At 31.0% G+C, this 25,839-nt stretch overlaps 1 protein-coding gene across 2 annotated transcripts in view; it reads left to right on the top strand.

Moving 5' to 3' along the window:
* LOC123696738 (organic cation transporter protein-like) overlaps nucleotides 1-20,611 on the top strand; it is a 45,646-nt gene extending 25,035 nt beyond the window's left edge. For both annotated transcript variants that reach the window (XM_045643099.1, XM_045643100.1), the window contains exons 2-7: nucleotides 15,756-15,934; nucleotides 16,445-16,779; nucleotides 17,577-17,897; nucleotides 18,078-18,708; nucleotides 19,663-19,766; nucleotides 20,162-20,611. In XM_045643099.1, coding sequence (XP_045499055.1) covers nucleotides 15,756-15,934; nucleotides 16,445-16,779; nucleotides 17,577-17,897; nucleotides 18,078-18,708; nucleotides 19,663-19,766; nucleotides 20,162-20,225 — 1,634 coding nt within the window. In that variant the 3' untranslated portion in view covers nucleotides 20,226-20,611. The remainder of the gene's footprint in view (nucleotides 1-15,755; nucleotides 15,935-16,444; nucleotides 16,780-17,576; nucleotides 17,898-18,077; nucleotides 18,709-19,662; nucleotides 19,767-20,161) is intronic.
* The last annotated feature ends 5,228 nt before the right edge of the window (nucleotides 20,612-25,839 follow it).

Below are 25,839 nucleotides of genomic sequence, written 5' to 3'. Positions count from 1 at the left end.
TTAATGATTTAGATAGTAAATATCGTAACTTTCCTTTTGTAAAACCGAGGCAAAGCAAGGTCGCATAATTGCTACATATTTTTATTATTGTTTGTAAAAGTACAGTCAGTAATATGAACATTATTGTCAGTATATAATCGTTATGATAACTAGAACCGGTTCATAATTTCTACCAAGGATACAATAAGAAAATGTATTAATTAGCTACCTCTCTAATTATGAAATAGGTACATGTAGCTTCATATTTCATAAAAATTATCGAAATATTAACTGATAAGATTTTTCATTAAGATAATAATATATAACAACTAGATTTCCGCCCTTGGCTTCGCCCGCGTTTGCAAAGGAAAACCCGCATAGTTCCCGTTCCCGTGGGATTTCCGGGATAAAAACTATCCTATGTGTTAATCCAAGTTACCCTCTATATGTGTGCTAAATTTCATTGTAATCGGTTCAGTACCTAGTTTTTACGTGAAAGAGTAACAAACATCCATACATCCATACATCCATTCTTACAAACTTTCGCCTTTATAATATACATTAAGATATCCTGTTAATATTTTCGAGAGCAAATATTTTTTTTTTTTCATAAAATTCATATAGTAAGTAGTTAGATAACCAAAATTACAATCATCAAAGGCATCATTCGTTGATTGTTAACTAAAAAATGTGTCATATATTTTTATTATCTATTTATAAAAACACGCAAGTAAATATTTGCAGGCAGAAAGAAAAGTCATAAGGCGTTTGAATTTCATTCCCAAATCTCAATAGAATATACTCGTACAGTACAAACTACAAATTAATATTACAGATAATCGCTTAATAAAAAAAATGTGTGCGTGTACTAGTGTACACACGTAACAAGTGAAACTTCTTTATGACCTTATTTTTCAAAAAATAATTTACTATATGCAACTTTACAGAAATACGTCGAATCACGCGTGGTAGGGACGAAAAAATGTTAGGTACACTAAATTTTTTTCCAACCCCGATAAAGAAGTTTCACTTCAATAAATAAAGCAAAATATGAAAACGTGTACAATATTGTAACATACTAAATGAACAATATTATGACACTTGACAGTACACTAACAGCTATAATTTTAGCGTAACTTACTAGTTATTACGCGTATGTTGTTATTCTTGTCAACACAAACAATCACGGCTTATCGCACAATAACCTTTTAGGTTATACAATATAATAATTATTATAGTATACTTAGATATTGGGACATCTTACACTTCCTGATTATTATTTTATGAGATACCTAATAGAGTATGTTTGTTTATTAATTAATTTATAGTATGGTATTCATTCATAAAGACCGTTAGATTCTGGCGGTAGAGCAACTTGCGTAAAAAAGAGTCACGAAACAAACAAAACTACTAAAATACAGCAAAGTGCAAATTTTAAATTTTAATATACTTATATACATATTTATAGTGTATAATGGGAGATAAGTACTTTATGTTCGGGTATTCAGGGCTCAAACGAAAAGAAGAAGAGGTTTTGAAATAGAGCAGTCATAGTACACCGTACAATTTATAGTCATAATTTGGTTAGAAAGAATGATTTTTAATGATTGAAGAAGTATAACGCTTTGTCACGTCTAACAAAAGTACGCTATTTTGTGACGAATGAATTAATTGAATATGTATTTATACAACTTGAAACTATGTAATTCTTAGCTCTAGCGAATTCTTTAACGAAAAGTTAAAACTAGATATATTATAATTTACATAAAAATTAATATGGAATATTATTATATTTCGATTTAAATAAAGCCATAATTCATATTAAGTAATATTTTTTACACGCAATTGTATAGTTCAAGGAAGGCGCAAAATATATTTGCATTAAAAGGAAACTGTTATCTAAATATAAAGATTAAAATATTAACTTTAACACGATTATTAGATGTTTATCTTATCCAATTATTTAACAAACTAGTATTTTGAACATTATTTACATGTAATTTTTATTTTATTAATTTCCTTTAAGTATTATCCTTGTTCACTTCTATGTAAAATTAGTCTATTTTGAGAGCTCAAATTCTCATACAATATTACAATGTATCTATAATATTATACTATACTAATATTATAAAGCTGAAGAGTTTGTTTGCTTGTTTGTTTTTTGAACGCGCTAATCTTAGGAACTGTTGGTCTGATTTGAAAATTCTTTCGGTGTTTAGTGTAAGACAGCCCATTTATCGAGGAAAGCTTTTATTGTCATGAAATCTTCAGTATTTTATAATATCTACTGAACTACTGTAGGTATTGTTATAAATACACCTCGATAGTTCATGAAATAAAGATTAGTTTGCAAATTTACATATGAAATTGTTTTTTCGAATGGAAATAAAAATAAATTTACATTTTTATATGCCATCTATATAACTTCGCCAAAACAAAGAGTATCTTTTTCACGGTCTTACAAATATAATAGGATAAATTAGCATACGTGTGTATGCTTATTGTATGCTTGCAAATTTTCACCTTGCTTCCTACAAGAGAACAAAAAAAATATTACGCTTTTTTGGAGTTAAACTCACAAATATTACATACTAGCTTTGCCCCATGGTTTTACCCGATCCGCTTCTATTAGTCTTAGTGTGATGATATACATATTATAATCGATCCTTCCTCGATCAATGGACTATCTATCATTGAAATATTTTTTTCAAATCAGACCCGTTACCATAGTTAGTTACATGGTTCCCGAGATCAGCGCGTTCAACCATACAAGCAACCAAAAATCTCTTAAGCTTATAATAATAGTATAGATGATCAATTTGACAAACTCATAGCTTTTAAAAATATTTAGTATCATAATATTCTCAGGGTGGCCTTTATGTTATTTCTTTAGGATATTACAAAAGGCAAAAGGAAAATCGCTATTATAGTAATGACCTAGCTATTTTTATTAATATCTTGACGTCCTTTACATCCTACTGTTATGGCTAACTTATTCGGAAATTACATATAAATATCACAAAGAATTAGGTGTTCATTTCCTTAAATAAATATGTTTGGACAATAAGGCGTTTATTATTATCCGCTTTATAATTAAAAGTTTACATAATTTGTGTTGTAATAAAAAAAATGTATAATATGTCTAACCTTATTTTTATTTAAACAGAATTGTGTGAGGATAAGTATCCATACTATTTCCATACTAATATTATAAATGCCAAAGTAACTCTGTCCGTCTGTCTGTTACTCAATCACGCCTTAACTACTGAACCAATTTGCATGAAATTTGGTATAGAGATATTTTGACACCCGAGAAAGGACAGGATAGGTTTTATCCCGGAAATCCCAAGTGAACGGGAACTAAGCGGGTTTTTCTTTGATTGCAAGGGCGATGCCGCGGGGGGAAAGCTAGTTCTGATATATGTTTACGGTCATATTAACCTTTTGTTTCATATAAGAACATCTCAATGAAAATAAGACAGGACAATAGGAAACTATAAATATAAAAGCTTACAAGCGAATATCTGCTCACTGTTTTTGAAATTTGTTCTTACGTGTGCAACAACATTTTGTTTATTACAACACTGCAGAGCGTTTTGAAATGTCATTACATTTCATTACACAAATTAAAAACATCAATTAATTAAAAATGAAGGGAAAAACATGTTGTTTTTAATAAAATGTAACGTTACCTTTACCTTTCTATAATATAATATGTGGTAAACAAACGAGGCTATAGTAAGTGATAATTGTTAAATATTAATGATTCTATTTTAAGCCTATCGTATAAATTTTGGCACTTTTCACTTTCCTTCAACAAGGTCATCCTTTACGTACTTTTTAAGGCAATCATTTCCTAGTCCTCCTGTTGACGCTACAACTGACTGACCTAACTAATCAATTAAGGTTTTTAATATTCCATTGTTTTTCTTATTAACTCAGCTTGATTGGTTTTTGATAATATTTATTATGATGGCGATGTCAATGCCTTGTTGTAGACATTAATAGTGGATTTCCTTTGTCGAGGAAAATACAGTTTTTATGTAAGGAATGTTAAAATGGAGAGTCCTACTTAATCGATTAAAATTTAGCCTTTGAAATAAGAACTCTATTTCCTATCACTATTTGAATTTATTGCAGGATATTGCGAGTTCTCATATACTAATTTTACTTGTTTAATTCATTGTTTGGCAATTATTAAACCCGTAAGTTCGTAAGTTAAAAACATAATGTTTAAGGATCGTTCGTAAGCTCACAAAGTACCTTCAGAACCATCACGAATTACTTCTATTTTTCTATTTTAATCACTTTACTAAAAAAAACGATACAGTATGTTTACCGACCGTTCATCAACTCACATAGTAGCTCCAGAGCTAACATGAAAAATTATTTTTTTGTATTTGATTCAACTTTCTCCAATGATTCCCTTATAGTGACGTACATATTGTATGACGCATCAGGGCTCACCAATATCGATAGGTCCCTTAAGCGGAAGAGACGTTATATCGCAGTAATGAGACCAGTGACCGTAGTCACGACGAATCAGCTTCATGTGTTTGTTTCCGGACTCGTCCCCTAGTACAGATGAGGATACTTGTACGAAATAGTACAGAGTATAATAATATAACATAGCGTTGTATTGGTAAAAGAAAGGAAGAGTTCATTGTTTAATCATTCACGTAAGTAGAATGTAGGTTTGACTTTTAATAAACTTATTTCCGAATCTGTGATTTTTTTTTTGTATTTTGACGATCAAAAAGTGCTTCTAAACGCAGTCTATTTGAATAAATGTTTGACTTTGAGTTATTTAGGATTTAATAGTACTATATCTTACTATTTATAGTAAGATACAGTTTACAAATTGTATAAATCAATATTTACTAATGTCTAATACACAGTAAATTCTACATTCCTCCAATTATGACTGTGTCAAAAATGTATACAAACTGCAACATTAATACATTTATAAATACTAGCTTACCGCCCGCGGCTTCGCCCGCTTTCTCTAAAACCATTTGAGATTTAAACTATCCTATCTCTCAAGTTGGATCGAACTGCACATGGTGTGCGAATTTTATTATAATCGGTTAAGTGGTTTAGGAGTCCATTGAGGACAAACATTGTGACACGAGATTTATATATAATAAGATATCTTTCCAATATAGAGTCAGGTCCCCATGCTACTTGTTAAATTCATAAATTGCTACTCGCATCTTGTGAATAAAGGAATGTTACATAACATTGCTTCGAGGATATAATATATATTATGTAAATATATAACTAAATGAAGTTAGTGTAACGAACTATTTACCGTTATCTTTTTTGTGTAAATTTATCTCAACACTAGTGGTCCACCCCGGCTTCGCCCGTGGTACATATTTCGCAATAAAAGATAGCCTATGTCCTTTCTCGGGTATCAAAATATCTCCATACCAAATTTCATGCAAATCTGTTCAGTAGTTTAGGCGTGATTAAGGCTGCGAATAAAGACAGAGAATTTCTACGATTCAGCCCCCACCATTACGCGCCATGCCGCGCTCCCCTACAATCCCCTCATACACCCGGCTCATCCAACGTACGTAAAGTTCATCGCACGCTAAATTAAACACAAATATTCTTCGCGCGTATTTTCGGTAGTTAGTTATAGGTAGGTATGTTATCTAAAATAATTATAGAAAACAGTGAAAATGAAATCATCACAAATTATGTAATATGATAATTTATTATTATTTTTTATTTATAATTATTGATAATAATCTATACATATAATAAAACAGTAAAAAAAAGTGAATGTATGTAATATATTCAAAAAACAATATTAGGGAAACAGTATAGAGCACGAATCCGTAAAAAAATTCTGTCTGTTTGTTTATGTCTGTTTGTTTGTATGATTTGAATGAAAGTTATATTGTTGTGTAGATATTATATACTAGCTTTCCGCCCGCGGCATCGCCCGCGCAGTCAAAGAAAAACCCGCATAATTCCCGTTCCCGTGGGATTTCCGGGATAAAACCTATCCTATGTCCTTTCTCGGGTATCAAAGGTCAAAATATCTCTATACCAAATTTCATGCAAATTGGTTCAGTAGGCGTGATTGAGTAACAGACAGACAGACAGAGTTACTTTCACATTTACAATATTAGTACAACATTAGTATAATATTAGTACAAGGTAAATGAGCTTGGAGAAATATTTGCATATGTTGTGGTGTGTATATTACTCAGATGTTAGAGCGCGTTTCCACTATAACGTTCAGGCCTATACAAAAATGTTTCGATATCCTAACATTACTATTTAATTTTATACTTATTCTTAGCAACACTGTGATTTTTGTTTTCAACAAAAACAAGTTTTTATTTGAAAGAAAATGGTTTTGACTTTATAAAAAAAAAAATATCATTCAATTTCACGTCCTTGAGCAAACGACAAGACGACTACCGTGAAACAATAAAATATCGTGTCCATAATAATTTGTTTCGTTATTAATATTTGACCATAATAATTACGAAACAAAACAAATAAATAAATCGTCACTTGATAGTTGAAAGTGGAAACACGCACAAAACCAGAATAAACCAGTTTACGCTGTCCGCAGGTGCCTTCGTGAGTCGCTTGGTACCGTTAGAACATAAAGCACACATTTCATTCAAAAGTTATAATTATTACGTAATTCTTAAATTTTGTATTTGTTGATTGTTGTTATTATTTGTTATTATTGTTATAATATTTGTTGAAGTGTTTAATTTGTGTGTAAGTGTTGTAACTTTATATTGTTATCTAATTGTTAATGTAAAAGTTATACGTATGTTAAATGTGCAAATATTAAAATAAAGTTTCATCTTCTTCAGAGGAGAAACACATATAGTTTAATTTAAAATCCCATATACAGGGTTATTTGTAAAACACCGGCAACCTCGCAGGACAAGATAGCTAACATCATAAGTAACAACATTAATTGTTCTACGACTTTTGGCATAACGAAATAAATTATTTTTAAATGATTTTTTAAGCTTTTATTGTACTCTCCTAACGTTTGTAAGTCTATGTTCTACTCATCATCGAAAGGACAACCGCGACGCGACGCCCCCTTTCCCCTCCCGTTCGCTTCTTGTTTACGTAATTTTTGTGATGCGCGTAGAGTTTATAATATTCAAACGGAAAATGAAATGAACATTTATTTTTGTATGAAAATAAAATCTAACAAAATATCAAACAGAGTCGTAGAACAAATGTTGTTACTTATGATGTTAGGTATCTTGTCCTGCGAGGTTGCTGGTGTTTTACAAGTAACCCTGTATATATAATAAAAACTAAAAATAAAATGTTGTTTTTTTTATTTGCTGACCATACAATACTACAAACGCAAAAATTTAGCAAAATTAGAAAATCCCCGAATTTGCATTCGCGAGTATATTCATACTTAGGGTTGCCAAACAGTATTCTACTGTTTTTCACTTTTTACTGTTTAACAAATAAAAAGTACTTATACAAAAGACTGTTTTCAGCATCAAAGTGCAGACATTATTATGTGTTACATTTAGACGCTCACAATTTTTTTTATTTAGTCAGAGGGCACACACTACAATAAATACTGTTTGTTTTGCTAAAATACTGTTTAATAATCTTCATAGACCTGAATAATGAATATACGTACTTTATTTCTTGTAAAAAAATTGGCAACCCTATTCATAGTGTTTGTTTATAATATAGGAGTGGCTACGTCGCGTCGCGCGCAATTGCTGCTATCATGCGATGCGCAACGTCGCTTGAGACCGGCGCTCCAAAAATGGCTATTCCATCTTTTGATTCACGCGCAGGACTGTGGCGAAATTTCTCTTATTGGATTTCGTATGTAGGCATTGTACTGAATGTTGTTTCATATGAGCGCAATCGAGAGCGCTCCGTTTCGCGTGTTACTTATGAATGATATGTATTTTATTTGTAACTAGCGGTCCGCCCCGGCTTCGCCCGTACATATTTACGGTTTCTCTACATGAGAACCATCCTTGTACTTCAAGGGATACAATAAAAAAGAATTATCAAAATCGGTTCAGCCGTTCACACGTGATACCGTGACAACGAGTAAAGTTACTTATTTTATTGACCATAATTTTACTATAGATTTCAAATAATGAGCAGGTATAACTTTATAATTTACTAGAGGTCCGCCCCGGCTTCGCCCGTGGTACATATTTCGCAATAAAAGGTAGCCTATGTCCTTTCTCGGGTATCAAAATATCTCCATACCAAATTTCATGCAAATTGGTTCAGTAGTTTAGGCGTGATAGGAGTAACAGACAGACAGACAGAGTATAGTAGTAGTAGTATAATATTATAGTATGGATTATAATTATTTATGGGAGTTCACTGCATCAGTGATTAGTAATACAGATTGTGAATATATTATATTATAAACCTACTATTCACAACCTATTTACGTTATTTACTGGAACAACCATAGGAATCTACAAATAGGTAGTAGGTAATCATAGTAGTAATGGTAATAAGTAATTCATAAAAAAATATACTACATATAAATCTTTCTTGATTTTATTGATGTAACACTATGAATGAAATATTTGTATCCATATAATATATATATGTTTGTATACCTAAGATCGTCGCGTCAATACTCAGCCCACGGAAACGAATTTATGCATTTGCATAAATTCGTGTGAGTGTGATTAGATAATATTACATATTTATGTAATATCTAAACTCACCTGCATAAAGTTTCTGAAATGAATCGAAAGTCGTATTTTTTATTAATACATATTAATAAATAATAATTATTATTATTTATTAATTATTATAAATAATAATTATTTATTAATATGATGACAATACTATATTAACTTATCTTCGAAAATTAGTTAGATATCATTTAAATATGAATCTCTTTTAGTTCTCGTTTCTGAAGTTTCAATGTTCTTTTGTTGTTTACCATTTTCAAAAAAACAATATTGAAACAATATTATTAAAAAATCGGCGCGCGGCACAGCAATTTGAGCATGGTCTACTCGTCTCAACGGAGCGATAGCGTCTGATGTATGAAATAGAATTATGTTTGAAGCTCCTAGAACGTGCGATGCAAGATGATTTCTTGCGTAATTAAAAATATAGTAAGCGCCAAAAGTGTTTTATCGTGATTAAACCAAAACTAAAAGTAATTAGACAAAAGTGGTATAACAAAGTTCTCATAAATGTTTCAATATAATTGTTTATGAAAAAAATAACATAATAGGCATTACCATGTCAAGTAAAAAACGTAAAAGTGTGAAATTTAGAGGTAACTTCGTGAATTTTTTCTATCGAGTCAATTTCAATATTTTATGTTTTTGATCTGACAGCATAATCGAAAATATCATCAAGTTTTACATATATTTTATTTTTTATATTTGGTCTTGAATATTACACGTATCAACTAAATGTTGATTGGTGATTTGACTTTATTCGCGTTCTTAAGTAAAAGACAGACAGACAGACTTACTTTCGCATTTATAACATTAGTATGGATTTGCTAGAATTACTAAAACCAAAAGTTATTGAATACATATTGTATTTCCATATGTAGCAAATTATTTAAAGCAATGCATATAAAAAGGAAATTACCTTGGAGATGCGCGTTATGTCATCAGAGGTCGTCAACCAAATCTCCTTGATGTCAAATTGAGATGGTGAATTTGTTTATGTAATATTAATTTATACGATCAGTGGGAATATTCGAGGCGAAATAAAATAGTGCCATCCTAAACCAAATAGGCATTAATGTTTATAAATCAAATTTACATCTATAATTTGTAACTACATTCTTGCAAATAAATATAATTTGAATTTGAATTTAGTAATTTGATGCGAAATAGTTGCGGTATATCCTATATTTATTTAGGACACAACATTGGTAAACAATATGTGCATATAAAAACTTTATTAAGACTCTGATGAGTCGACATCGGTAGATTGGTCTGTTTGCCCTAATTTGGCATATTTGGTTATATCCTATAACTATAAACTAAATTTATATCGAAAAAATTTGAATAATCCATTGAGATATACATATGGAGACGACACCGCCTACATCACTTATGTTCCGCTCAACATACACCATATGGCGTAACTGCACGCTCATTTTTTATTTGTTTTAAAGTGAAACGCATCAAATATTACAAATAATACAAATAATATGGAAAAGTGCAAAGGAATAACTTTCATCGGTAAGTAACCTACCTAACTAGATAATAATTTTTAAAACTTAGTGCAAAAAAATGGCGCACAGATTTTGTTCGTGGTGTCTCCTCCATACGTAGTAATATTATTTTAATGGAATAAACTTAGTATTTTCAAAATTAAAATACATAATCTGTCCAATAGGATACCTCTTATGTGTCCTAAAATTAATAATTTCACAGGGCATTGGCTAATTTCTTCGACTTCATAAAAAAATAAGAATACTTATAGTTTATATTCAACTAATTACCACACATTAACGAAAGCTAACAGAGCAATATTTACGACACCTTAACAAGGTTATTTATAAAGGGTAAGTAACAGACAGGAGGCAATCAAGCCAATTAAGCTAGCTCATGATTACTGCACTCTAAATGGGTATTGCATATATTCATTAGCATAGCATTCCAATATTTTGTACTCTTATAAAAGTTTTCTGTTTATAGTAGGTACTTTTCATTGTAGACCGTATTAAATAAGGCTCTAGATTTCAATGTTTTACACAAGTACGTTAGATAAAAAATCACATAGCATTAGAAAATTATTCAAAGATTTTTCTTTTTAACACATTCATTTTAAAGAAATAGGTATTACGGCTCTACAGATTTTCTCAAATGTTGTTTTACATGCTTAATATTATGTTATCTTTGGTATTATATTTATATTATCTACGTCGCCATCTCATGAAAATCATATCAGCATAGAAATGGCAATAATAAATTAAACTGACCTTATGTTACGCGGTTTTGTGCTACATAGATAAAAGTATGAATAAAAATAGTATTTTATTATCAGCTTAAGACGCGACGTTAAAGATTTGCGTGTAATATGTTCTCTTTAATTTACCCTACATTCAATTCGCAGAACCTTGAAAAGGGCATGACATAAAATATTTGGGTTCTAACTTCTAACTTAGGAAATCTGTTGTAATAAAAAGACCGAAGGGAGTTAAATTGCTTGATCGCGATTAACAAAATGTTGTATCTTACAGAACATTTGATAACAAATAATATGAATTTGTTGCTTCTATGATCTATTGATATGCGTTTCGAAAAGTACGTAAACCCAGAAAAAAATTCTGATAAACTTGACAAATGAACCTCTATATTTATATGTCCAATAAGGTAATGAATATATTTTCTTTCCATTGATAAGGCACATAAATAATCGTAGGGATATAGGTCAAATAATTATATCAGACGAAAGCCAAACTGTGCCACGTAAAGGAATACCGGAAGAAAACTGCCGGATACTTCTCTCACTATAAATCGTAATGGGTCGTCGAAACTAAGGTGCAATTTTGTAATTCACGTTAATAAGCAAGTCCGTTCGTTTATGGGTCATGAAAGTTAAAGTGATGCCGTATCATGTTACTCCTTTTAATTTAATACCGTCGTAGTTAGCTCATCTCCATATATACATAATATATTATATCGCTTAATGTAGTATAAAGAGATTAGTCTCGTGTTTAAGTACCTACTTAAATATAATTTTAATATTTCACGTTTATTTTATGTTTACACTGCGTGGTTTTTTAATTTACTCTACTATGCAATCTAAGTATGAATCACTACAAAGTGTCATGTAGAAAATTAAATTATCCTTTCTTGAAATTGTGAAGGTAGAGCAAAGTTGGCTTGGCAATAAAACTTATCAGAATGCAAATGCAAATTTTAACGAATTTTTTTCATAAAAAAATCAAGGAAGGTGAACATTTAATTAACTGACGATTGCTAGGAAGTGTCAAATGTAAAGCTAATCGATTTTTTGGCGGGAAGAACAACCAATTAACGACCGTGACAATGAATTAAAGTGTGACAATCGTTTCAACATAACATAAATATTGAGGTGATGAAAGGAAAGCAGGTCAATGGCAAATAGATTTGTATACAATGTAAAGACATAAATCTTAATAAAAACAAAATCCGAAAGGGGAATACAAATAATCAAATAATCTACAATTTACTAATAGTAAAATTAAATACAACTAATTAAGGGATTTGTTAAAATTTGCATCAATTATTATGAGTTTCAATTATAAGTGGATAAATTGGATAAATGATAGTACTTGGTCGTGTTAGCGTGTTTATGCAGTGGGTTCTTACTAATCGTAGTCTAATGAAATCTATACGTTTTCCAGCCTTGGCCCCAAATGCAAACTATTCGCCTGATGAAGAATAATATCATTTAAGACGCCTGTCCTGCATTTGTTTACAAGTTACTGTGATGTACTTCGAACTACGGCGTGTCATAAATTGTATCGTAAAACGAGAGCAAACGAAGTGTTTTTAAATTATAATCTCTTATTGTTTATCTTATGCATCTATGTTTATCTTATGCATCTACGAAATAGATACAATGATGTTATTATTTTACAAAATAGATAAGACAGTGACAGTTTTTTGTTTTGTTTCTGGTTTTATCTAACCCTGATGAAATTAAAGCACATGGAATGATAAGACATTGCTGAATACCTATGCCTTATCTTAATTTTGTTGGATTATCACTAAACATCAACGATTTAATTTTTTACATGTTATTGCAATTAAGCAGAATGGTAAATTTTAGGAAGACGAAAATTTTAAGGAAGAAATATTGTCTGAAAAACATTGTAAAGAAATATGGATAAAAAAATGTTGTGTGGTTTTATGAAACCACGGTAAAAGTGAAACTTTATTTCACACTATAGACATTTAACTACTCGGCAGCCGACCGTCACGCGACATGCGCTACACAGACCAAACAGTTTGAGACGATGTAATAAAAGTTTCACTTTAATAAAAGCGTGTGACAGCGATAGTTTTTTAAAATACTAAGAAAATATTACAAACGATGAGGAAGATATTTGTTTCTGAACCATCCAAAAACTGCATTAGCGAGATTAATATAAATTTGACTGATTTATTTGAGGACCATTTTGTGATATTCAATGAACTATCATAAGATCACCATCACCACCATCTTAAATATTTAGATGACACTCTATTCTATGACACATCCGACAATTTTTTTTATTCTTTTCATTATATCTTAAATACAATGGCTTAAACCGTTACGTACATTATCACCTGTAAGTTCATTGTCAAGGTAACTGACATTGATGTATTTAACTACGTAACTTTTGTCTTTTAGTACATCATTCTATTCTATTATGTATTATGAATAACCGTTTCTGCGTTTATAAGCATTTGTTTATACTTTGTGCCTTTTTTTATTAAATATCATTTCGGTTTTTCTTCATGTTTCCAATTAGCCTAAGTTTCCTACACATTTCTAGAAGCCATTAGAAACATTAACTGTTCATAAACAAAGCGCTATAAATACAGTGATTGCTTCAATAAACGAAACAAATGAATATTATGAGGTGTTGCACTTATTACGTAATCAATATACATCTGCATTTGACATCTATGATCTATTAGAACTTTGATTCAGTTACAAATGTCGTTCTATATTATACGTATATATAATATTACAATATTAGAGGGGCTTAAATTATATAATTCTGATATAAACTTAAAAGTTTAAGTATCGTCATTAACTATAAGAAAGAATTTGCCACCGGTTCAGAAAGCATTTTTGATTTTTTATAGAGAAGAGCCGGCAAAAACCTCTGATTGCTCTTTTAAAATCATAGAGTGTTCAAATATTAATAGAAAAAAAATATTGATTTTAATTATAATTATATATACTTACGTATAAGTATAACATCATTGAACCTATATTATTGATAGCAATTAAATAACACTTCGAGAAAGCATAATTTATATAAACATAATACCTATATGGAAGTTAATTATCATTTTCATTGACCCAGTTCTTCACACTTCTATTAATATGTTGTAAATATTTATTATTCGTGTAGTATTTTATTTTCTTACAAGATTCTCTTATTCTTTATGATTCAAAATTACTATAATATCTGTGATCTGTCCCTTTTCTCTGTTTCATATTTTATATCCAAATTGTAGCGTATTTACAGCTACTACTAGGTACTAGCTTTCCGCCCGCGGCTTCGCCCGCTTTGTCTAAAACATAATAAATTATATACTAAAACCTTCCTCTTGAATCACAGCACTCTAACTGAAAATTAAAAAAAACCGCATCAAAATCCGTTACGTAGTTTTAAAGATTTTAAAGATAGGGACATAGAGACATAGAAAGCGACTTTGTTTTATACTATGTAGTGATAGGTATATGAAAATCGAAAAAAGATCGAGCTGCAACTCATTATTAACCTTATATACTCTAAATTCCAATTAATTAAAATAGGAATCCATGAATTCATCATATATATATCTACAATGTAACTACCTAATACAGTCAAATAAGTACATAGTAATAGGCAATATCTATAATATAATTATCTAGTAACATAATGTTAGTTACACACAGCGCCCGCATATTCCATCATTATTAGTTACCATTTCATAAATCATTGTTTTTGACGCAAAACTTTCGATTTTCGTGATATGCATTTATGTATCACTAATCAGCAAAAAATTTACTAAAACAGGCATTAACAGCAGAAACACAATATAATTTTTCCGATTTTAGACACGAAATAGCACTTTAGAGTTCACGAAGTTGCACTCTACGTAGTTGAGTTGCACAATATTCAAATACGAAAATTGCATTAAATTCTGATAGCTTCGGAATTTTGATTTAAATAATACAATATTTCTAGACTAGGAAATCCTACTATAGAATGTAAGAAAATTCACCTTGTCTTTGACTTTGATGAAATCTCTGACCAACCATTACCACCGCACCACCCCACACCCCACACCACAGCAAATCTCACTATGAGGTTACTAACTACTAAGTGATAACTGCAGCTGCGTTAAAAACAATCGACTTCAAACTTGCACTTGCAACATTTACAAATACAGACAAAAATGCTCATAAAATAAAAACTACTGGGCCTATCCGAATAAAATTTTTATGGGACCAATTCGACACCATCCCGTATCGAACGAAAAAGAATCACGTAAATCGGTTCAGAAACCTCGGAGTAATCGATGTACATACATAAAAAAAAACATACCGGCCGAATTGATAACCTCCTCCTTTTTTGAAGTCGGTTAAAAAGATAGAGTTATGTCTATATCATATTTTATCAGTGCAATTTACTTCGATGATAAAGTTATTGTATTTATAAAAAGATATTTTTTCTTCCTCATGATCAGTGTGATTTCTACCTAGTCATTGCCATTTTATTGTTTTCATCTTCGTTAATATAAGGATACGTTTTTCTGAATTTAATCTAAGGAATGTTAATATTGCTCAGTCATGCCGTAATATTTTTTGGCTATTAATAACTAAAATTCGAAGTGAAGATCACGAGTTTTGGTACATAATAATACTACTAATAATTGAATATTCGTATACTAGTAGTAACAAGCATCGGTTTTAATAATGAATTCAGATTAACAAAAACTCTATGTAGAGATTAATACTGATTAATTAGATTACTGCAAAATAAAAAAGTCACAAACACAATTTAAAATTACATGTAACATTTTGTATTTACATCATTTTTTTTTCAGTAATCCCAAGCCAAGGTCCTCACAAAGAGAAGCCCAGAATACCTGAAGATGAGGAGTCAGGCCCGGACGTGGTGTCTTCGGTGATCGGCGAATATGGGCGCTGGCAGCTGATGATGACCTTCCTGCTGTCGCTCTTTTCATTCCCCTGTACATTCCATATCTTTTTGCCTACTTTCACGGTGAGTTTAAATATTTCTCTTTGTCATGGTTGTCATGGCACTACTTACAATAGATATATTGTGATAGAGCCTAATTTTATGGTGATATTAATTATTATTATAAGTTTCAATAGGAAAATAATAAACTCATCATCTTAAAAACCTCAGTATCTTATTTACAAAGAAGATGAAATGATGATATGTTTTCATTTGAAACACAAGTATCGTGATCTTATTGAACTTGTGGATAATAAAATACAATAGATACAATTCTCCTAAATCGCCTTTTTCTTTATTATCGTGAGAACAGTAAATCACGTTGTGGTTTTCCATAAGGAAGGGTTCTGATTTTATTTTTATCATAAGTCCTAAGCATTTACGCAGAATGTATGTTTGTTGTTAAGGATTCATCATTTAATGAAATACAAATAGATATTATATAAAGACGTGTGAACTTTTATTCCATGTACATCAAACTTGTATATGTATCATAACTATGTATCATGTAACTTACACAATTATGATTTTCAGGCAAAAGCCACAAAATTCTGGTGCGAACGGCCGGACAATCTATCGACATTACCTTTAGAAAATTGGATCAACTACAGCCAGCCACAGGGCGGCTGTTACGTACGAACTCTATCTAGTGAAGTTACTGTGGAAAGCATCATGAATTTCACAGCTCCAGTGTTGGATTCATTTCAAAAGTGTGAAAGATGGGGCTTCGACAGAAGCGAGGTTGGGGACACAATTATTTCAGAATGGGGACTCGTGTGTGACAAAGCTAGTCTTACGAATCTGGCTGAAGTGGTGTTCTTGATTGGTGTGGGTATTGGAGGCGTTGTAGGGGGCTGGATTTCAGATAGGTAAGATAATTTATTTGACTTCTAGTCTCGATCGAGAAAAACAACAATACTGTATGTAAAACGTTCATAATCTCAATAAAAGAGATTCTCGCTCTTTACACGCTTTATTAAAATTGGGTGTTATTCGTTCATAATTAATAATTATTATTATGTATGTAAATTGCGGTCAATTTTGATTTCATAATATTGTTGTTATATCTAAATTTATAGGAAATTTTAATAAAATAATTACTTCATGCATTTAAACAAAATAAATAATTTATATTTAGAATGGTTGCAAAGAATGGAATAACCTCTTCTTTTTAAACAAAGATTCTTATCGTGCAATTATTTATGATTGTTGCGTCTAACAAGCTAAGTTCACCTTTTGTAATTAAGCTAGTGTTATCGTGTAAAAGAACGATATAATTACTTTAATGTAGGTATCATCTTATGTAGGTTTTTTTTTACATTATTATACAATTCACGTTTTATTTGACGATATTCATGTGAGATATAAAATGAGCAGCTAATTAAATGACTGCCAAATGACCGTAAATATTGACACCTTCTGTTAGCATTTTTTTTAATATTGGAAAAAATCCGTACAATTTTTTTTTTTGTTAATTCTTCAGAGTCAGGAGGAAACTTACACCTATACCTATACCTTACCGTGTGCCTCTTGAATTATATCATATAATTATAAAGTATTTGCCTTTCAGTTTTCGTTAAGTTCGGAAATGAAAATTTAAAGAACATGCAAACCAACTTACTTCCTCATTTATCATGCCCGTCGTAATTTTTATATGAATTTTCAGATTCGGCCGCAAACGCATTTTAATGGCTATGGCAGCTACACAGAGCGCATTAGCCATCCTCTCTCTGCTAGTCAGCTCATACGTCCAATACGTTATAGTGAGACTGATCATGGGACTTGTATCAGTATCTGTGGTCTATGCAGCGTTTGTGTTATCTGTGGAACTGGTTGGCGGGAAATGGGTGACAATTGCCGGCGTGTGCAACTTTTTCCCGCTTCCTTTGGCTTATGTCATCGTCTCTCTGTTGTCTATTGTAATGCCGAACTGGAGGGATCTCCAACTGGCACTGTCGATTCCTGGATGCTTGCTCATTTTCTTGTGGTAAGATTTTTGTTAAATACTTTATACTTACTAGATTACCTTGTTCAATTTAGGATAGTCTTCAAGATTTAACTAAATTGAAAAAGAAAAATTAAACGCGCCGATTTTTATGAGCAAATTTTAATTAAAGCAGAACTGCTAAACATAAAAAGTTCACAATTTACTTTAAATTATTTCCAGGTTTGTTTTACCCGAATCGCCAAGATGGCTTCTCAGCATGGGACGGACAAAAGAAGCCCAAGCCATATTAGAAAAGGCAGCGAAATTCAATGGACGAGAAATGCCATCAGACATCGACAAATTATTATTAGTTTACAAAACAGACACAAAAGCTGAAGACCCAAGTGTGTGCATGCTTCTACGAGGGTACCTCCTCAAGAGAACAGTCTGCTTATTCATAGCCTGGTTTGCGATGACAATTGGTTACTATGGCCTATTATTAAACATAGGCAACTTCAACCTTGGAAATCTTCATTTGACGTCGATAATATTGGCAGTCGTAGAAATACCAGCTATTGCGTTAAGCATACCGATTCTCCTCAAAGCTGGAAGACGATTCCCCATATTCATAACTATGTTAGTGTGTGGACTGGCTTGCATTGCAAGTGAATTGTTTTCTATATCTTTCAACAATGAATGGGCGATAATTGCGTGTCTCATGGTTGGAAAATTCGCAATTGGAGCTACAAATATGATGCTACCGATTTTCACTGCGGAATTGTATCCGACTGTGGTCAGAAATTTGGGAGTTGGTGCTAGTCAAATTTCTTCAGGATTGGCGCTTATGTGCATACCATATTTATGGGAATTGGTAATTATTTTAATTTAAAAAAAATATTAGAACACGTAAAATATTTTATTATACGGTAGAGTTTAACTGAAAATTTATTTTTAAAAATCTTCTGCTGAATGCTCTTTTCATTATTATGAGTGAGTTACAAGGCCAGCAACTGGGCTTAACCAGGTAAAACTGAACCTAAACCGCAGCTAATATTGTTAATTGTATGAGTGCTGGTACTAAAATAGAATAATTTGTTAGATACTTATGCTAGTAAGTACATATATTCTTTATACTAAGAAGAGTAAAATAAAATTTAAGTAAGTAATAAGGGTAACAAAAACAACAATTAATAAAAAGACATGTAGGTACATAAATTAAAGTAACATCTAGATTTCAACTTTATCGACGTATCAATTCTTCAATACTGAGAAATTAAAAATGATTGTCTATTGTTTGTGTCCGGACAATTAAATTAACTTGCTTAGACTTAGACTGAAGGAAAAAATATGATAAAAGTGGTTTTTCTTGATATTATTATCCGGATACGATGATTTATTTGATGGATTGATTTGTCTCCATTTATCATGAGCTAAGCAGGTTAATTTAATTAAAATAAATTCGCTTACTAAAAATACTGCTGCCGTAAACATAAAAAATATTCACCTACTTATTCAACATCTATTTAAAAAGCTCGAATTAGGCCGGTTGCTGTAAGCATATATTTTTAATTTGTTATTATTATTCAGATCTATAGGAGTGTAAACGTTTATAAAGAGTTTAAAATTAAATTAAAACTCAGCTTTTCCCTGATTTTAATTAAAAAGATGATCAGTCCCCTGTACACTGCAAAAACCTGACTGAGCTGTCTTTTTTAGTTTTTTTTAGAAGTCCATCGATGACAATATACTAAAGGTTCATCATAACTCATCCTAGGTTATAATGTCATTGATAATGTATGACCAGAAAAATGTATTTCGTTTTCAGACTGCTCTAAACGAGCATCTACCGATGGTTACCATAGCTGCTATGAGCGTGGCGGGCGGCGCCACTGTGTTACTCCTACCTGATACTGCCCATTCAAAACCCAAGTGAGTATAATTATTTTTTTGATTACTTGACATTTATTTGTCTTAGTAGGAACTAGGAAATAGAAATGTTATTTTTGCAGAAGAATTTTGGTTGCCTGCTAACTGTATTAGTTTATAATAGATACAAGTAGAATCAAGTAACTGACACTACAAATTTTTCATTCAATATTGTTAAGAAAATTAAAGATTTATATCGTCCATTTACAGATTCGAAGAGACAGGGTAAAAAACGTTAAAATACAGAGTAATTTTATTTAATTTGTCTCTACAACTATTCTTATTCCTCTGAAAAAAGAGTTATCCCCCTCAAACAATGTATTATATCAGGTTACAGTTTTTATTTCAATTGTATTTTTTAATTCGTTACCTACTAATAAAATTATTATGAATTTCAGAACGACAGAGAGCGCTCCATCTTGCAATGGAACGTACACGACCACGGACGATAGAGGGCGCTAGCTGTGTCGATTAAACGTTTGGCAAAATGCAGCTGTTCTTAAACTATAAATTGATTTATTTTTACAATGAAAAGAAAGAAAAACATTTTATAATTTTTATAAAACATTAAGAAAAATACGGATTTTCGCGTTTGTCCAATTCTAATTAATGTTTTACTAAAGTTTCACCTGTAGGGACCATGAATCTTTTTAGTATAAGAACCAAAAATATTATATAATATGTATTGCAATACATATACCATGACGAATTTATAGATATTAAGAATCTTCCCGCTTACATATCGAAGTTAATTTTTTTATACATTTTAAATACCAGTGATAGATATACATTATCAAATATATTTTGATACATATTCCACGACGTCTTGACAATATAATATTATAATTAATGTTTATTTGTTTGTTATGGGCCGATTTTTCAATGCTTGGATAAAACCTTGGATAAAACTTATCCGTAAATATTAAAATGTCACGTAAACTGTCAAATACTGACAATTAGAATACGTTTTTAAAATGGTAGTTTTATACATTATTTGGCGAATAAGTTTTATCCAAGCATTGAAAAATCGGCCCTAAATTGAATTTCTTAACTTACAGTTGTATTATTCGATTATAAGATAAAACTTTATGTATGAGTTTTTAAATAAGTCTTAATAATTTTATCGTCATGCGTAATTTAAGCTTAGCTAAAAATATGTTGTGTATCTATTATGTAAATATAGATTTTTACCTATATTAGGTATAGGTTAATAAGATAGAAAGATAAATTATAGATAATAAAATAATTTGATAATATTCCGTAGAGTACCTGTTCTATCAAATAGTTTAATGATAGCGTCTTTAATTTTATATTAAAACAATAAAATTACCGTTAAGTAAGTAAAAAAGTTTTCTTAATTGTGTATGTTTGTACTTAATTTGTTACATCTTCTGCTTTTTTATTTATTTTCCAATTTAGTATCACTAAAACAAAAGAAGTGAAAATTTTACTCATGAACCATTTTTTCTACAATAATTTTGTAACTTAAAGAGAGGATGACAAATAGTCGTTGTTATTTTATATTTATTATATATTTTTGTTTGTGTTCCACTCGTTAATTAATCATCGATGGGTTTAATGAGTTATTATAATTTTAATGAATGTAGAGCAAATCTGAATCTCTTTTTTAATTTAGTAATTGAACAAAATGTTGTAAGAAGTTATCATAATATTGTGTAAACTTTGAATGTACCTACTTATAAGTATTGTAAATATACGATATTTAATAAATTTTGTTTGTGCGTTTTATTTACTTACTTCGAATTTATTTTCCATATTTTTTTTCTGCTCTATTCTACTCGAAAACTTTCCTTTGTGATCTTTGTTATTAATTATTTAACATCATTACTAAAGATGTGTTTGTAAACAAGGAATTTCGAAATATAAATGTATGTAGGCATTGAATATAAACCAAAATACATATTTGGTTTAAAGTTCAACGAAATAAAGGTATGTTGTCCTGACTACTACGTACATACGAAAAGTAATACATCAAATGTGTTTAAAATAATTATAACTTAAGCAAGAACATAAGAAGAAGTTTCAACAGTAATAATATTATATTATAAAAAAAGCCTTTTATATCGTTTATAAACATAATTAAGATTTTTTGTGAGAGTGCGTTTTTTTAACTGTTATATTTTATTTTCAAGAAAATTATTCCATGTCCTGACCTCCAAATTTGCCTTCTTAATAATTTAAAATGAGTTACATTACAGTAGCCTGTAAACTCCTTAGAATTATCTATGAAAACTAAAGACTAAATGAACAATTGACAGCTTTGTCTGTTAGTTCGTGCAACCATTATGACAGTCGCAGACACTGAGTCAGATTGCGTCGCAACTTTTGCCTTTTGTTTAAACATTCTGGATTAGGCCACCTTGAAATTAGAGTCGTTTTAGTCATGCCCGAACAATAAATTTACATAAAATTATGAGCTTACACTCAGTACCACAAGGAAATAATGTATAATATAAATCGTAACAGGTACCTAGTTTTTTATATCAATAGATCACATTGAATTTAAATAAAAAAATTTATGCAGGTAAATGATAACTTGTTTTATATGTTTAAGTTCTATATTTTTTTGTATTGTTCTGAACATTATCAATATCGTTAACGCTCACATTATTATATCAAATCATTAAAATATATAAGCATTAATTAGATCATTAGAAAAAAACGGAAACATTATGCAATATGCATACCTACATCTGTTTCACGGATCGGGGAAAAGTAGGTGATCAGCCTGCTATGATTTTCTTTGTCTCCGCCGAGAATGGAATCTCTCGGTTCTGCGATCAGGCTTTAACCACTGATCCAAACAGGTGGTCATATCTTGGTAGATACCTACCTACTTGCCACTACGCTTATTTTATTTGCGATAAACTCAACTTAAATTAGTACCCACAGCCTAACACTGCTGATAATTAATTGCTGAAGATCAAGTAATTATGCGCCACATGACTGCAATTATACGGGACATTGACACTATGGGACGCCATTACAAAATGTCGGTAACGGTGACAATACGTCACAGTACGCGTTTTGCATACTGTGCTAGAAGAAAGTTTAACAATCAATTAGCGGATACTGTAAAGCTCTAGGAATACTTCTTGTTATTTATTGTAAAGGCTATTAACATGAACTAGCATCCAGAATGCACTACTCGTATGTTGGAGTGTGAACGTGATGTTTAATCTATTTTGTTATCCTATCATATTATACTATTCCAGATGCATCTCCAGATATAATAATAAAAAAAATCCAAATTCTAGATAACATACCTAATTTTATAAAACAATCATTTAAATGGCCTACACTTGATTTTTCATAATTATGAATTATAATTTTATTTTCTCTAAAAAGATAGCGATAAAAATGCATGGAAATTGAATCATAATTACATGAGTTATGGAGGCGACATAGAAAGATCAATATTTCAAGACTTTTGTCCTACAAACTTATTAAAACATTCAAAATTCTGGGACTGTTTTAATGGTAGGTATTTAAAAACAGATCCACAACAAATTAAAAGCCTCTTTAGGACTCCGAGGATGACCTGCCATCAGATAACGTTTACTAGTTCACCTTCCTGTATCCTGTATAAAAAAAATACTTCTGCAAGAACTCTTAATTACAAGCGGAATCCCTTGAAACGGATTCCTGACGTCTAGTAACTATGGAACCTTCACTTTAAATATGCAAGTGTTGGTGCATCTACCATCATGTGCTAAGAAGTTCTTGATAGTTGATACAAACAGACTATAGAATTTTGTTGATTGTATGTTTGATTTAACAGGGGTACATATAGAAATTAAAGACTTTTCAACGGATTAATTATGGAAGACTGTAATGTGTATGGTTTAAACTCCATTAAAATGTTTTTAATTTCTAAACTAAAAGAATATGTTTACATATCGATACATTGATATTGATAATTGATGCATTGATATGAATGGAACGGAGAAAAGGAAGAGTTTGTATATGAGATCAGTTTTTGGATTCTGTATTACCTTCCATAGTCCCTAGACCCTACTACTAACAAATGATAAAACAATCAGGCGTAACCAGAACATTATTATTGTATTAATACTGGACCATATATGTTTTTAAAGGGACATGTGTATTTGATAAATTCATCTAGGGTCGATTAAAAGTTGATACCTACTTGCTCTAACTTTGCTTTCTTTTCTTTTCGTGATGGGTTTTTTAGATCGATATACTTTCGTCTACTTAGCCAATGATTACGTGTTGATACATGTACCTTTATATATTTTCGACACGTTTATGGCTGCGTGTATCTGGTATGAATTGACTTTTATGTAATATGTAGTTCATGTGAATTGAAGAAGTATTACAACATAAATATTTCTTTTAATGTTTCATTTTCTTACTTAACTTCACCTTGTGTGATTTCATTAATTTAATCAAACAAAATTCAACTTGCAAAAAATAATATAGTTAGGTAGTTAACTACTTATATTTAAGATAAAAATAAAATAATAAAAAGTAGGTAGTATATTGAAACTGAAAAAAGCAAATTACTTATTCCACACATTAATATAGTTATAAAATTCACAGGGAATGTAGAGGTAATAATTTGTGAACCTCGCCTAATACAATTGTGTCCGTGACGTCATTTGCGTATAATTTAGATGCAATCTTTCACACACAAATTACAACAGAGGTTCTTATTATATATTTTCTTCTTCCTTTGGCGGAGTTTAATGATTTGATGTTGATCAAATAAAGTTTATGTATTCTGAAAGAAAATTTTGTGAAAAAAAGAAAATTAAATAGTGTCGCTTACATTACAAAAATAACAATTACAACCGTCCACCGTCACCCAAAATTGCATGTAGCCTGGTCATTAACCCACGTCGGCAACCTGGCACAGATACATAATTACATATAGCTATGAATATGACCTCGAAACAGGTCCCATTGTTACCAATAGAGTGTGCGTCGTGTCGAATCAGAGAAGTTAAAAAGGTGATACGGGCCGCATAACGGAGCTTGTCCTGTTAACTATCGGGAATAATATACTACTGTCCTATGCAATAATTTGCTGTATGGAATAATTTATATGTTGGAGGAGTTTCGATTTTTATACTTGATCACATTGATTTATAGATATAGGTGGTTTATTTTCACGTTGTTCACATTAAAAACTACACAAACGTAGTAAAAAACATATGATAGAAAATATTTACAAATCTTATCAAGAAAAAAACGATGGAGTTTACACCTACATATTGTCTAATTAATTATCTATTATATTATATCTACCCAAAGTTTAAACTCAATCATAACACAAAGCAATTAGGAATCATCACAACACCATCTAAGGCACAAGTTATTACCCCGTTATAAATCTCTACAAAACCGTGGAACGTTCGCTTTTCACTGAAGAATTTAATTTCGCTCGAATCCAGTGTCACAATCAAGAAAATCAAGTTGGCACAGTCTAGATCAGTGGTGCGGGGACTAGCGACTCTCACTGTAAGGCTCTCCGTACACGATGCTACTCAAGTCTCCGATACTTTTGACAGCGTTCAACGTCAAGCAGCTCGAATTGTCGATGACCGTAGGCTCTCCGATAACTTGATCCTCTCTGCTTTGTGTCTCTTTGTATATTTTATAGGATTATGGGGAGTATGGGGAGTGCTGTGAGGAATTGTTCCACCTTTTACCAGCCGCACAGTTCCAACCTCAGACAACCCACTGTGAAGAGCAGTTCCATCCCCATGATCTGGATGGTTGCCTCTCCACCACCGTATCATCCTTCGCTTGAAAACTAAAATCGTCGAGAATTGAAGATATACGTGTAGCACAGTGTACGAAGGGGCTAAATGTATGCGACACTTTCTTTCGTGACTCGACTTCAAGAAACAATGATGTAAGGTTATTTTGTTATCCTGCCGCGTTCGCACATCCGCCATCGAGTTATGTTATCTTTCCGTGTAAGCATGCAACATGGAACAATTGTTATAATATATGAATTTAAAGGTTATTCAATAGTAAAGGGCAGTAGTCATTTCTTGTGTTTCGTTTTTTTATGATAGGTAACAAT

The sequence above is a fragment of the Colias croceus genome, chromosome 13, assembly GCF_905220415.1.
Source record: "Colias croceus chromosome 13, ilColCroc2.1".
NCBI lineage: Eukaryota > Metazoa > Arthropoda > Insecta > Lepidoptera > Pieridae > Colias > Colias croceus.
Note: the sequence above shows the minus strand (reverse complement) of the source record. Positions and strands in the feature narration are given on the sequence as shown.